Below are 14,318 nucleotides of genomic sequence, written 5' to 3'. Positions count from 1 at the left end.
ATGAGCCCACTGTGTCCCCCTTTGCCTGGCAAAGCAATAAAGCTCTCCCTTTCTACTTCACTCAGAACTATCTCTGAGATTCGATTTGGCACCGATGTTCAGAGAAGCAAGAGCTTGTGGCAGTGCTCCAGCCCACGGTGTCACCCAGGTGGGGGGGCCCCCTGAGCAGGTGCTTGGATCACCAACCTCAGCTCAAGGAGGAAACTGGGGACCAGACGTCACGTCACCCACCTGGGTCGTCCAGCCACCAAAGCAGCTGAGCTGAGTTAAACGTGGAGCTGGCAAACTCACCCCCCACATGCTCTATTGTCTGTAAGATGAGGGGGGCAGCTCTCCGAATCTAAGGGACCACTTCCCATGCCCACATCCAGCTCTGCCAGGATGGCTGAGACCAACACCTTACCTGTGTGGTTTGAAAACTGGACAGAGTTCACTGCATCGACCTCAAACCCCAAAACCTGCAAGATGGACAGAGAAGGAGCGGGCGTAAGAGAGCTGGTGGGCCTGCACTGACACATGGCAGGTGCCTGACACGGCCTGGGGCAGGCAGGAGGGTCTCCGACCTGGAGAACAGGAGGAGGGTCTCCCCAGCACAGCCTCGGCACCCACAACTGCAGGGATGAGCATCAAGGTGATGGGGAGCGTGGGGAGCAGCCAGCCCCAAAGGCCAAGGCTCAGAGGCCATGGCCCACCTGCTGGAACTGCCACCAAATGAAAATGCTCAGAGACCAGCACGGGATCCATCTGTTCAAACACTAAGAGGGCAGTCAGGCCCTCTCTGCTGAGGCCCCCACACGGATCGGATCGGGGGATGAGGCCAAGGGCTCCCACTCCCTCCCTGGGAGCCAGGCTTGTAGCCCCTGCATTCTCCCAGGTCAGCTGGGGAGAAAGGCGCCCGGCTGGGGCCCAAGATCCAGAGACAACTGCAGCCACAGACCCGCCCCCAGACAACAGGGACTCCACCCCACTGGGCCAGCCTCACTGGCCCCAGCTCAGGTCACCCAGCCATTGCTGGGGCTTGGACGCCCATCTGCGTCAGCAGCCTCTCCAGAGCTCTGGGGACACAGCGGGTAAGGGAGGTGAGGGTGGGTTCTGGTGCCTGGCACCTGCCCGCACAAGGCTGCAGGGGCCACCTGTCTGCCCAGAAGGTCCCTCCTCTCCCGGACTCGCCTGACCCTCATCTATGCTCCCCACTTTTTACAGGAGGTCGAGATCCCGTGCTCCCTCCTCCTCTCCTGGGCTCACCTGACCCCTCTCTATGCCCTCTCTCCCTACCCCTCTTCTACACGCAGTCGAGACCCCATGCTCTGGGGCTGGCAGCACAAAGCAGGGTCTGATGAGGAGTCACGTGTTCACCAGACACACCACTCATGACACTCTCACGAGCCCCTCACTCTGCACCCCGGCCCCGGTCCCCAGTTCCCTCCCTATGCCCAGCCAGGTCTCAGCTGGGAGGTTCACTTCCACCAGCAACCCCAGCAAAGAAGCCACACCGAGGGAAGTGAGAAGACGGTGCCCTGCAGGGTGGGGAGTGTGGCAGACAGTGTGAGGGGCCCCGGGAGTCAGGTGCTTGTCCCTGAGCTCCACTGCTGATGGGGGCGGAGGTGCCACCGCTGACCGGGGGGCGGGAAGATGAGGCTAGGGTGCGGAGAGTGAGCCTCAGGACCCACTGCCGGGACCCCCATTAGACGTGGCCCCTGACCTTCGGGCATGCTCCCTCCACTGAAGATGAGAACAAAGGCCCTTTGCCATAACTGGTCCAGTGGACAGACAGTCCCTGGCTGTCCCCCACTTCCTGTCCACCAGGAATTTACCAAACCCTCCTCCCTTGCCTTCACCTGAACACCAACAACTTCTGGGTGTCACCTCAATGTCCCCAAACAAGCAAAGCTCTCTGGCCACAAGAGTGTCTGTCTCTGCGGGTGTCAGAGCAGGACTGAGGGTCCCCAGGTGTGGATGTGGGCCACACCCCAGCTCTTCATGGGGGCTGTGGTTACCAGGCATGCTCCTTTTGTGAATTCATTGAGCTGTACACTTATGAAGTCTTTCTAAAAAGCCAGTATTATGAGGACTTAAATCAAGGAAAAATTCCACAGTCTAACCTAGAAAGTTAAAACTGGCAATTTGCGAATTTTCTTGCCAGATTTCAGGGCCTCCTAGACAGACAGAGCTCACGGTATTTCAGATCCCTAAATTCTAATCAACTCCAAAGAAACAGATTTGAAGCAACGATGACACAAATCCTGCAAATCCTGCCAGAATACCTCGCTCCATTGCTTCTGGAAGCGTAGATAATTAGTCCTTCAGAGCCAGCACACGCGAAGCAGCTATTTTCTGTTTTTAAACGATAGCGCTAAGCGCCGGGCTGACATCTCCATTTCACACACCAGCAGCTTATTTGTTGGCATGATAGGCTCGTGTGAGGGGCCCTGTCAAAGCCTCGTGCAGGGTTGGGCAGGTGCAGCAAAAAGCCAAGACACAGGGCCCGGCTCCCTGATGGGAAACAGGGGACCCCAGAGAAAGGAGGTGCCTGTTGTTAACACCTCGTCTTCCAACTCAAACCTCTGCTTCTGTGCTCAGCTCTGGGATCTGGGGCTGGGACCCTGGATGGCACATCTGTGCTCAGCTAGGGGCTTCTGACGGGACACGGGGGTCGGGAGGGGTGGAGGGAGACCAGAGATGGAGGGTCCTGCCCCTGCTGGTCACCTTCCCCAGCCCCGGTTTTCTTTACCCACGAGGAGGGGCCCCCGGAAGCAGCTGAATCCACTCTGTGATCTCTCCATGGCTCCCAGCACCCCCATCGCATAGCCGTAAACATCCCGTCTCCCTGAGCTTTAAGTCCCGACTGTAAGCAGACAGGGGAGGCGGGCCCTGGAGAAAGAACCAGGCGTGACGTTTGGTCTAAGCCATGCTGTGACCCGGGCCTGGTCACAGCGCTTGCCCTTGAACAGGTCTCGGTAACTAATGATCTTCAGAGAACAAAAGAATGCAGGGCAAACAGTTACTGAGCATGAGGAGTAACAGCAAAGGAAACCAGTCAGATGTAAAGAGCCCCGGCTCCACTTCCCCGCACTCACCCCTCTCCCCGTGCTTGCCCTTACACAACCCCACTGAGTGTGGGTGGAGCCACCAGGGAGTCCAGTCTATTCACATGCACCCTTAGGAGCAGAGTTCTCTTTTCCTAAGAGAAATAAAGGCAAAAACAAACAAATGGGACATAATCGAACTTGAATGCTTCTCCACAGCAAAGGAAACCATAAACAAACCAAAAAGACAATCTATGGGCTGGGAGAATACGTGCAAACGACGTGACCAAGTGGAAGACGTGGTGTTCAGTCACTGAGTCCTGTCTGACCCTTTGCGACCCCATGGTCTGCAGCACGCCAGGCTTCCCTGTCCTTCACCATCTCCTAGAGTTTGCTCAAATTCATGTTCATAGAGTTGGTGATACTAATGAAATAGTACTCAGCCATAAGCAGGGAATGAAATAATGCTATTTGCAGCAACATGGATGGATGTAGAGATTATATACTAAGTGAAGTCAGACAAAGAAAGACAAATATTATATGATATCACATATATATGGATACTAAAAAATAATACAAAACCAGAAACACACTCACAGACACAGAAAACAAACTTATGGGGAAAGGAAGCAGGGCAAGGGATCAGTTAAGAATATCCGGACATGTCACTACATCTAGAAGATAAACAGCAAGGACTTACTCTATAACATAGGAATTATATTCAGTGTCTTATAATAAACTATCATGGAAAAGAACACACATGTATTAACCGGGTCACCGTGCTATACTCCTGAAATTAGCACAGCATCGTAAATCAACTACATTTCCACTTGAAAACAAGCCAAGCAAAGTTCTCTGACAGGCGGAAGAGGATGTCCACGTGTCCTGAAGGAGAGTTCTCAGCGCTCTGCTGGCCCTGAGCACGCAGGCTGCGTGGGGAGCAAGGCCACCGTGCAGCCACAAAGCTAGCTCACCTGGCTCCAGTGACCTGTACACCAGTAAGTCTGGTACCTGCCCCAGCTCCCACCCCGATCAGCTGCGGCCACATCCTTGGCTCCAGCGGCCACTCAGCCTGTCTTCCAACCCAGGCTGGCAGCTGGTCAGCTGGCAGAATTACACCAGGGAAATCGGCCCTGCCCCACCCCTGCCAGCTTTTCACCATTTACCAGCAACAAGACTCATTTTAAGAAAAAAGAGGAAGAATTGGCTAGTTCAGCATGGGAAGGGGAGGGGAGGGGAGGCCTTCAGAGATCAGGGAGAGCACCATCTCGGGCCTAACCCCCCCCTCCCCCACTGTCCCCAGCCCAGTGCAGCCAGGGGCAGGTGCTGCTGGAATTCTCAAGCGGGCCTGTTTCAAGTCCTAGCTCCCATCCAGGGAGCCTCTGTGCTGTCCTTCCCCTGCTCCCCAAAGCACCCCGCAGACACCAACCTTCGAGGGTTACCCGTGGAATGAGGCCCAAACCCCAGGCTGTGCATCCCACCAACTGAATTCCACACACTCTCTGAAACCCCAAAGTCCTTCTGCCTCTGGGCCTCTGTGAGCTCCCCCAAGTCTGAAACAGGGACTCTTGGCTCCAAGACCTTGTTGGAAACCTTGTCTTCTCAGCCTCCACTAGAGCACCCAGGCTTTGTAGGGGGGTTTGGGAGTTTGCGCTCCCTGCCACTGTGACCCTCTGGGATGAGTCCATCGCCCTGTGGGCCTCTGAATGAAGGCTGGGGGCCAAAGCCGTGCTTCGGGCTCCGCTTCAGAAAGAACTAGAGTCTCAGCCAAGAGGCTCCATGTCCAGCTGGTCTGCTGCCCACCGAGGTCGTGCCAGTTCAAGCTCACTTAGCTGCTGAGGAAACCTGGCTCCACGGGACCACATGAGCATGTCTAATGCTGGGGACACAGTCTCAGACCCGGGATGGCCAACAAGATGCACAGGCAAAACAGAGGCCCTTCGGGCATCAGACAGGGCCCGTTCCTCAACCCCACGCTCCAGCTTCCCACCTCTCCCCCAGGGCAGGGGAGACCCCAATGGCTGGCGTGCATGCCCACCTAGAAGAGCACATTCAGAAGCTCCAGGGGCGTCCACCACAAAGAACAGTGACATCAAAGACAACGTCCACACAGTCCCCCCACGTCCCAGCAACGTGGACCTCAGTCCACCCGTTAGGCACAGCATCCCTCCTGAGGGCAGCTACATGTGCTGGGGGCCTAAAGCCACATCCCTACTTCCGCCCGGATGCTGAGTCATCAACCACTGCTGACAGCCAGGCACAGACAGCGAGAGCACGCAGAACACACAGCCAGGAAGCCCAGGCCACCCAGCTTCCTCCACGGGAGGGTCAGGGGCTGGGCAGCGAGAGGGCTCACTTCACCATCTTCAAAACCTTCACCAAGGCCTGTTTTGCAAGACCTTTTCAGTCACTCACCTAGGAAATCAGAATTAGCAAAGAGAGGACACAGGAAAGCCATGTGCCTGTGGTCCGACTGATCAGCCTTGGGTACTGCAGGGTCCCTTTCTCCACCCGCCCCTGGTCAGCCTGACCACTCAGCCCAACTCGCAACCACCCGCCCCTCATCTCCCACGGGAGCTCCAACAGGGAACAGCCCTGTGTCCCTTGAACAGCGCTGCCACCCCCTCACCCCCACCCGGCTCACCTTAAGTCCCAAGGCCATCTTTGCCCCACATGAGCCCTCGTCTCCTGGGCGGCCGGCCCCGGACCCCCTCACCCTGGCCCCAGCCCTGCTCCCAGCGCAGTGCACCCACCCCAGCCGCCAGGCCCCGCACACTCGCTGGTCAGGTTCAGCTGGGCACCACCCTGAGAGAGGCGGTCTTGGCCCAAACTCCCAGCAGCACCAGCTACAGACGGGGGACAGGGCTGCAACTCTGGTCAGGGGACGGGAGGGGCTGTCCCTCCTCGGCTGAGCCCACGATTCTGTCCCAAGGCCGTGGCTCCACACATTCCTCTCTCCTGGACAAACTCCACCTACTCTACCCTTGGCGGCACTCTCCCGGAGCACTCTGAGCAGAGCTGGCCGCTCTTATTTCAAAAGCTCCATGTGGGTGAGCTCCAGGGACATCCAGGCCCATGAGCCACACCGCCAGGGGGGCCCCTCTGTGTGCGGTCACAGCCCTGCTCACGGACACCTGCTCAGGTTTCCAGGCCAGGGGCCTCTCAGCACAGACCCTTACAGAGAGGTCCCTGTGAGGGGTGGTCATGCCAGCATGAGGCAGACGTCACACCACACAACTGCACACGCGCGCCCACATGTACACACCCACAGCTGAGCACACATACACACAACACACTCGCACACATGGGTATACGCCCCCCCCCAACAGACCATTAAGTTCTTGCTTTTCTACATGACAGACAAAGAGGAATGACACAAATTTCAGCCCCAAACTAAGAAAGGGTTACAAAATCAAGATATTGAGCAATTCTGGAGATTCTTGGGAAAATACAAAAGGCAGGAGAAATGCTGAAGCAACACCTAAATTCCAGGGTTGGGACACACTGGGCGAGACGGGGACTTCCGGAGGGAAGCAAGCAGAGCACAGTGTCCCAGGTCACGGGGTTCCAGCCCTGGTGCGCTCCTCTGGGAAGCGGCAGGGGGCCCGAGGCGGGGCAGGAAGAAGGTGTGCTTTTGGGCACTGACTCCCTGGCACTGTCTGCCAATGCATGTGCCACCACGAAAACCTTAATGGCAAACACTACGTCTTTTAAAGGGCAGGTGACATCCTTCCAGCATCTTTCAAACTCAGTCCTGACACAAAAGGTCCTTTTTATCCAAGGAATTCTAAGGAAAAAGCGTAAAGATTTTCCAAGGACCAAGTGTTTTAAGATGAATCAAGAGAGCCTCTGAACAGGGCCACTTTACAGCTCAGGCGGTTCTTAAAGGGGAGAGGTGGAAAATAAGCTGCTTACGGCCGGAAGCGTCCCCACTACCACCAGTCACAAGCCTCTAGGAGAGGCCGGGGTATGCCGTCCACACTTGCTTGCTGGGCAGCTCTGCGGCCTCTGCTCAGCTCCTGTGGCCCCATCACTAGGCAGGGAGGGTGTGAACCTAGGTTTCCAGTCCAGGGCCTCTCTGCACAGTCGGCTGCCCCCCAGCCTACCCCTTCCTGCCGGGTGTCCAAGCCAGTCCACTGGCAAACAGGCCTGGCTTTGAGGTCCCTGCACAAGAAACCGTCTCCAGCCCTGCTGGATGTCTCGGCTCTGCTTCTGCACCGAGGGGCCAGGAGAGTCAGAGAACAAGGTGGGTTTCTATATAGGCCCCCAAATGAGACAACCCCTGACCCACCTTCCAGGGCTGCCTGTAGTCTCGGCAACACAGTACTGAAGTGGGTTCTGAGCTAAGGTCCCAAATCAGATTCTCAAGGTCACAGAATTATTTATGTGCCCCCCACCCCCCAGCATGGTCCTTCAAGGTGGCACCCTGGGCTACCCTCGGGTCCTGCGTGCCCAAGGCTACCGTGCCAATCCAAACACGGCCTCAGAAGGAAGCGCGCACCACACATCCGGCACGAGGCCAGCTACCACCTGCCTGGACACCCTCAGAAAGACTCATCTGCCCAGCAGAGTGCCTGTTGGCATCGCAAGTGCTGGCCGCGCTGGCAGGAGAAGTGCCTAGCGGCTGGAGGGAGACACAAGAGTCGCGGCTGAGGCAGCAGTTCAACTCCCGCCTGTGCTATTCTTCCCAGAAGACAGCTTTTGGATGCTGGGGCTTTAATTAAACACCCAATTTGGGTCGCTTTTAAATCTCTCTGAACAGGCTCCTTTTAACTCACAGTGAATTGAACAGCAGCCCCTGAAATACATTCTGGCTGAGGATTCATGCACATACTGAACTGGAAACTGGGTCTGGCAAGATACAATCAAGCTAAGCATCTCAAGCCAAGATGGCCCTGGATTGTGTCAGTAGACCCCACAGCCAATGACAAAGGTGCTTATTTGAGACACACAGGAGCAGGCCATGCAACAGATGCACGGACTGGAGTGATGTGGCCACAAGCCAAGGATACCTGGAGCCCCCTAGAAGCTGCAAGAGGCAGGAAGGACCCTCCCCTCCAGCGTCTGGGGGAGGGATCACGGCCCAGTCAACATCCTAACTTCAGACTCTTGGCCTCTAGAACTGCGGGAGAATAAATTCACGATTCTAAGCCCCTCTTTGTGGTACTCTGCTATGGCCGCCCCCCAGAAACTCATACAGAGCCTAAGGCTACGTGTACCTGCTGTATTTTTGCTTCTCTCTTTCGACTGTACCACGTGGCATGCAGGATCTTACTTCCCAGACCAGGATCAAACCCAGGCTTCCTACATTGGGGGCCCAGAGTCTTAAGCACTAGACAACCAGGGAAGACCCCTGCTGTGTTTTCACCAAAAAAAACGGGAAGCAGTAGGGCAGGAGTGGGGTTGTGGGGCTGCTAGACAATGGGAGTGAAGTGGAAGTGTTAGTCGCTTAGTCGTGTCCAACTCTTTGCGACCCCATGGACTGTAGCCCACCAGGTTCCTCTGTCCATGGAATTCTCCAGGCAAGAATACTGGGGAGGGTAGCCATTCCCTTCTCCACAGGATCTTCAGATTCTTTACTGTCTGAGCCACAAGAGGATGGGTGGGACCTATGAAAACACAGGAGGAGCTGCTGGATCAACAAGCCCGTCTTCCCTTACACAGAGGGGGCTCAGAAGTACACTTCCAGCCAGGAAGAACATGAGGTTTTCCACTTCCAAGAGGAAAGCAGCCCACAGAGTCCAGGCTGGGAGGAGGCCACACTGGGTCCATCCACCCCTTCCCTTTTCTCTTCCTAGAAGCAAGGTCAGAACAGCGAGAGGTCCCAGGGTCTGCCCGGGGAAGGGGCCCTGGAAGCGTCATAGGCATGACGCCCTTGCCCTGCAGTCCCCACCTCCAGAGACAGGACAGGAAGGCACGAGCCCACCCTCTCACTTCCCTCGCTCACTGCCGATGAGGATCACCCTGCCCACAGCTCTACCTGCTGTTGCGGGTCACAGCAGCACGTGCCCCTCAGCCACTAAAACGGACTATGAACTCGAGCCCAGAAACAAATCCAAAACCACAGTCAAGGTTCTGGTCCTTTCTCTTCTGTGTTACCATTTTTCTCTGCCCAGGGAAGGCAGCAGCCTGCAGGCTACCCACCTGAGACCGCCACCAGCGTGCTGTGGTATTAAGTGTTGATCGCTCAGTTGCATCTGACACTTTTTGACCCTTTGGACTGTAGCCTGTGATAGTCGCTCTATCGTGTACAACTCTTTTCGACTCCATGGACTGTAGCTCTCTAGACTCCTCTGTTCATGGGATTCTCCGGGCAAGAATACTGGAGGGCGTTGCCATTTCCTTCTTCAGGAGATCTTTCCCGCCCAGGGATCAAATCCGGGTCTCCTGCATTGCAGGCAGATTCTATACCATCTGAGCCGCCAGGGAAGCCTGTGGGGACCTGGCAAAAAGCAGTTTGAGAACCAGAGCCCTGAAGCCCAGACATCTAGCTTGCAGACGTCTAGCCAGGACAACTCTGGGAATGGTGGGAGGTCCCTGGGCAGGGATCCACACTGCACCCCACCACAAGCAGAACCTGGGAGCTTGGCACCATGTCATCACTAACAGGACTGTTCTCACTGTGCAGATGAGGCTGAGAATGTCTGGGGGGCATGGGGGCCCCTGAGCCATTTCTCCAAGACGCGGGCACCCCTCCACCGGCAGCCTCTCCACCTCGCACAAGTGCATATTTTGCCTCCCCACATTTGTGGGGCCCGGCCAGACCCCACCTTCTCCTGCCATTTCCAAGCTCTCTTCCCACAGTCAGCTGTGTGGGTAACCCCACCTGTGGCGTCTCCAGCTGTACAGCATCCATCAAAATTCAGAACATTTTCAGAACTTGGCACAGCTCTGTAGTCAGGGGACACCTGCTGGAATCGTGCAAGGCACGGCCACTTCCAGGCTCTGTTCACCCGCAGCCCATCCTGCACCATGCCCTGCCCCTCTGTGCTCCTGCAGTGCTCACATGTTGAGTGGGGAGCAAAATGCCTACAGAAGACCCCACGGAGCCTCCTGTAGCCCTTACAAGAGCTCGGCAGCCTAGCCAAAGCAAGCGTGAGTAAACTTGTGGGGAATCTGGACTCTGGACAAGGAAGCACTAAGTGGCCATGGGAGAAAGTGTACAGTGAGCTACGGAAAATCTCTGGAAATTGTTCTCATATGGGCTAACTGTGTGTCCCAAGTGGGACCTCAAACGAGGACCGTGTGAGTGCTCACGTGGCTGAAACAAAGTTTATTATTCTGAGAGAGTCAATTCCTAGGCAGGCTGAAAAGAAGTCTGGAGGTCCCCACGGAGAGAGGGGTCTGAAATTCTCAAGGAAGAGGAAAGGACAGTTTTTTTCCCTCTACATTCCTTAGGATTGCATAACAGTAATGTATCCTGCTTGAGGACGGTTTCTGGGAACTCCCCCCCACCCTTTCTGGCTAATCCTGTTATTTTAAAATGTAAATTATGGGAGTGGGTCTAGTAAGGTCTTAACAACCTCCAGACACTCTTTGGATTCACTGTAATAACTAATTAAGGCAAGAACACTGGAGTGGGTTGCCATTTCCTTCTCCAGGGGATCTTCCTGACCCAGGGATCGAACCCAGGTCTCCCGAGTTGCAGGCAGACGCTTTAACCTCTGAGCCACCAGGGAAGCCCAATAACTAATTAGAAGTATATAACTCCATTGCTGGCACTAGTGAGGGGCACTCTTTCTGCCCCCTTCTGATGTCTATGTCAGAAGCTTTTCCTATCTCTTTTATACTTTAATAAAACTTTAAAAAGCTCTGAGCAATCAAGCCTCGTCTCTGGCCCTGGGTTGAATTCTTCTCCTCCGGAGGCCAAGAATCCCGGCGTCTTTCGTGGTTCAGCAGCAACCTTTCAATTCTCTCATAGTTCACACCATCAAGGTGGGCTTGGTTTGGTGGAGCATGTTTTGAGAGCCACCCTCTCTGCTTTCTTCCCCTCCTCAGCTTTTTCCACCCGCCCAAGGCTACGTTAGGAGGAGGAAATGATTAGGGCAAAGGACACAGGTAAGGATGTGATCCAGGCCTGATGGAGGCCCTGGCCTCCCTTAGATGCCCCAGGCACACTTGGCTGCCCACTGGCCCTACTACCTCCCTGTCTGGTCTTTCTGCAGAGAGGACTAAGAAAAGCACCCTGGGCACTGCGGCCACCTCACTCAGCAGCCAGCACCTCTGAGGCACTTCCCAGGGATGGTCACCCTTATTGTGTCCTTGGAGTCAGGCTCTATGCCCATTCCACAGATGAGGCAACTGAGCACTAGAGAGCTCAAGGTGGAAGGCAGCCTCTTTAAGTCCCCAGCTTAAGAATGAGCCTCCAGGGGAGTGTGAATAAATAACAAAAGAGCCTGGCTCACTTCCAATTTTACAAGGGTTAAGTCTAAGCCACAGCAGCCCATCTGAGGAATTCAGGATATAAAAAACAGGAGCAGGTACTCAGTGCTTTGGATAAACAGATGTTAGATGCGTATCTCAGAAAGAATTTCAAATTCCTGCATCTTTCCATACTTAGAATGCCACTAAAATCAATAACTTAAGATATCTGTTCTTCGTGATTAGCAGTAATCTTTTACCCAGAAGTAAGCTTGAATGCAAGTATTTCCCAGCTCCCAAAACCTCATGTACAAACTGGCCTCTCCCTGACCTCTCTGGAGCAGTGCCCTGAGAGACTGTCCCCCTTACAGTCCTCAGTAAGTCCATGACTAAAACTCCCAACTCCCTTGCTGTGCGTTTTTCTTTAAGCAGACAAGAGGAAGTGCAGGGATGGATTAAGTCAGAGACAGGTGCTACCCCCACCCTGGAGATACAGAAGGGGGATAGCACCCCCGACGTCTGTCCCTCAAGACCACAGGTAAGGATGCTGGATAGAGAGGAGACCTCAGGTGAGAACCAAGGTTCAGTCCTTCAGAGGCCCTTCCCAAGGGGGGTGGTCTGGAGGAGCATCCCATCAAGTAATTGGCAAAGGACATGTTGGTCTGCAAGTTTAGGGTCAGTGCCTAGAAATCAAGGAATAGATGATGAGAGGAACAACTTGCCCAAGGAAAGATAAAGGAGCAGCCACAGGGAGAGACAGAGGCCCAGGGAAGCAGCAGAGTCTACACACCTCTGCACACTTCTGCCAAGGGCAGCTCCCTCTAGGCAGGGTGCAGGCGGACCACTATCTGGTAGGGAACTTCCTGGTTCCACCTTCTGCGGCTGCCCTTGCTGCAGGGATCCTGCACTTTCAACCCCAGCACTGCCCCACCATAGAGGCCCTGCCCAAGCAATCAGTGACCAAGAGCTGGGGCCTTGGGACCAGTCCTGGAGTGCACCCTGGCTGCCCCCATGGTCTGCACCCCCGCTGGTGGGAATGGGAGGGCCAAGGGCCTCACATTATCTCCACGGGTGCTCAAAGATCATAGGGAGCTGGCCAGGCAGGTCAGTTGGACTTGAACCCTTGTACCATGCCACCCTCAAGTCTTTGTTCCACTGCCTCCTCCCCGGAAGATGGGCAGGCCAGCCTCAGGTCGGCCCTCAAGCTCTACTGAAGGGTTCCAACCCTTCCCACGGCCCCTCCAGCCAGCTGGCACCTACAGGCCATTGTGACTGGGTGGCCCTTTGTGATCTTGAGGGTCCAGCACAGGGCCCTCACGTACAGCATGCACAGCAGGGGCCAGACACTAGCTCCATGTTCAAGGATAGGACCCAAGGACAATGGGCCAGAGGTGCATGGTCCAAGAGAGCCACCAGCCCGGACGCACAGCCCCCTGCTTAGCCCACAGGGCAAGGAAGTGACGGTGACCCCAACGCTGACACCCCACTGCACCCAGGCCTCATCCTGACCCTCCAAGGGGCTACCCAACCACAACCTTGGGGCTGAGACAGGAAGCAGTGGTGCTCACTGATAACCCAGAGAGAGACCGTGAGCCCCTCACGGAGCACAGGTGGGGGAAGCAGGAGGAAGCCCGTGGGCACCCTAGTAGGGAAAGGCTGACACATGTAGGAAGCTGCATCTACAGCCAGACCCTGCACGGCCTGAAATGCCCTCTGGGCTTTACTTCTCCGGAGCCAACACCTGCAGGTAGGCCCCCTCCGTCCCATCCCCTCCCGGCGACCGCCCCTCAACAGGCAGTCGCAGGGTGGAGCCCACCCTGGCCGCCCAGGGCCTCACCGCGAGCCTCCCGATCCGCAGGGGGCGGGGACCGGATGGGGACGGGTCGCCCACCAGGTAAGCAGTGCAGAGACCTGCTTGCCCAGCGCCCACCTTCGCTGGGTCTCCGGCCGCTGCTCCGCATTTTCCCTTTCCCAGGGTCGGGCCGGTGGGAAAGGGTGGGGGCTGGCGGGTGCTCACAGCACGCGCCCGGGGTCTTCATTCTAACATAGCGTCCCCACCCGGTCCCCATTCCACCCTCCTGGGTCCAAGTGCGGCCCCGCCTCCGCCCCTGCAAAGTGCCCGCCTACCCCGCCCGCGTCTGGAACCCCGCGCTCCAGATCCTCCGGGCTGCCGGGCCAAGGTCACGCGGCCCGGCGGCGGCCACCCCTTCGCTGGCCCGCACGGCCGGACGCGGGGACACCTCCGGGTTACGTAAGCGTACCTGCAGCGGGAACGTGGCCGCCCGGTTGCCCACGTAGCCGCGGACGACGTGGCTCTGAATGGAGAGCACCCGGCACTCCTCCTCCATGCCGGGCCTGCCGCGGCGGCGCGGGGCCGGGGGGTCAGCGTCTCCGCCGCGCGCTCAGCTCGGCTTCGGCCACGCTCGGGCTCCGCTCCGCCGCGGCCCGGATCGGCGCAGGCGCTCGGCTCGGACGACAGGCCGCCTCCCTCTGACCTCAGCGCGGCTAGGAACCCGCGGGTCCCGCGCTGCGCCGGGGCGGGCCGGGGGCGGGGCATCCTCCTGTCCCCGCCCACTCCCGCCCCTCCGGGGCAAATCATCTACCGCAACCCAGGCCCGGGCAACCCACCCACATCTCTGCGCTACCGGCACGTGGGCGGCCACCCTCCAAAACGCCGGCTTGCACTTTCAGTTTTACCCTGTGGGGCGCAGCAGGCTGCGCCGGCCTGCCTTCATTCATCGGTTCCTCGAGTCCTTCATTCACTCCACACAGGTCCGCCCCCTGGCCTGCACCACGCCTCTAACCCCGGGGCCGCACACTGCCGGCGCAGCAGGACCATGAGCCCGACAAACAAGGGCCCCCGCGGAGGAAGGGCACTGGCGAGGCGCCCTGGAAGTGGGCACGGACAGGGATGTCTGCAAGTGGGCTACT

General features: G+C 56.9%; 1 protein-coding gene across 2 annotated transcripts in view; it reads right to left on the bottom strand.

Moving 5' to 3' along the window:
- PDXK (pyridoxal kinase) overlaps positions 1–13,902 on the bottom strand; it is a 30,639-nt gene extending 16,737 nt beyond the window's left edge. Inside the window, exons 1-2 of one of the 2 annotated variants that reach the window (XM_070376805.1) lie at positions 13,649–13,902; positions 404–458 (exon numbers count right to left, since the gene is read on the bottom strand). In XM_070376805.1, coding sequence (XP_070232906.1) covers positions 404–458; positions 13,649–13,735 — 142 coding nt within the window. In that variant the 5' untranslated portion in view covers positions 13,736–13,902. The remainder of the gene's footprint in view (positions 1–403; positions 459–13,648) is intronic. The other variant, XM_070376814.1, reaches the window with a different exon arrangement.
- Between the last annotated feature and the right edge of the window lie 416 nt (positions 13,903–14,318).

The sequence above is a fragment of the Bos mutus genome, chromosome 1, assembly GCF_027580195.1.
Source record: "Bos mutus isolate GX-2022 chromosome 1, NWIPB_WYAK_1.1, whole genome shotgun sequence".
Taxonomy (NCBI): domain Eukaryota; kingdom Metazoa; phylum Chordata; class Mammalia; order Artiodactyla; family Bovidae; genus Bos; species Bos mutus.
This window is presented reverse-complemented; position numbering and strand designations above follow the sequence as displayed.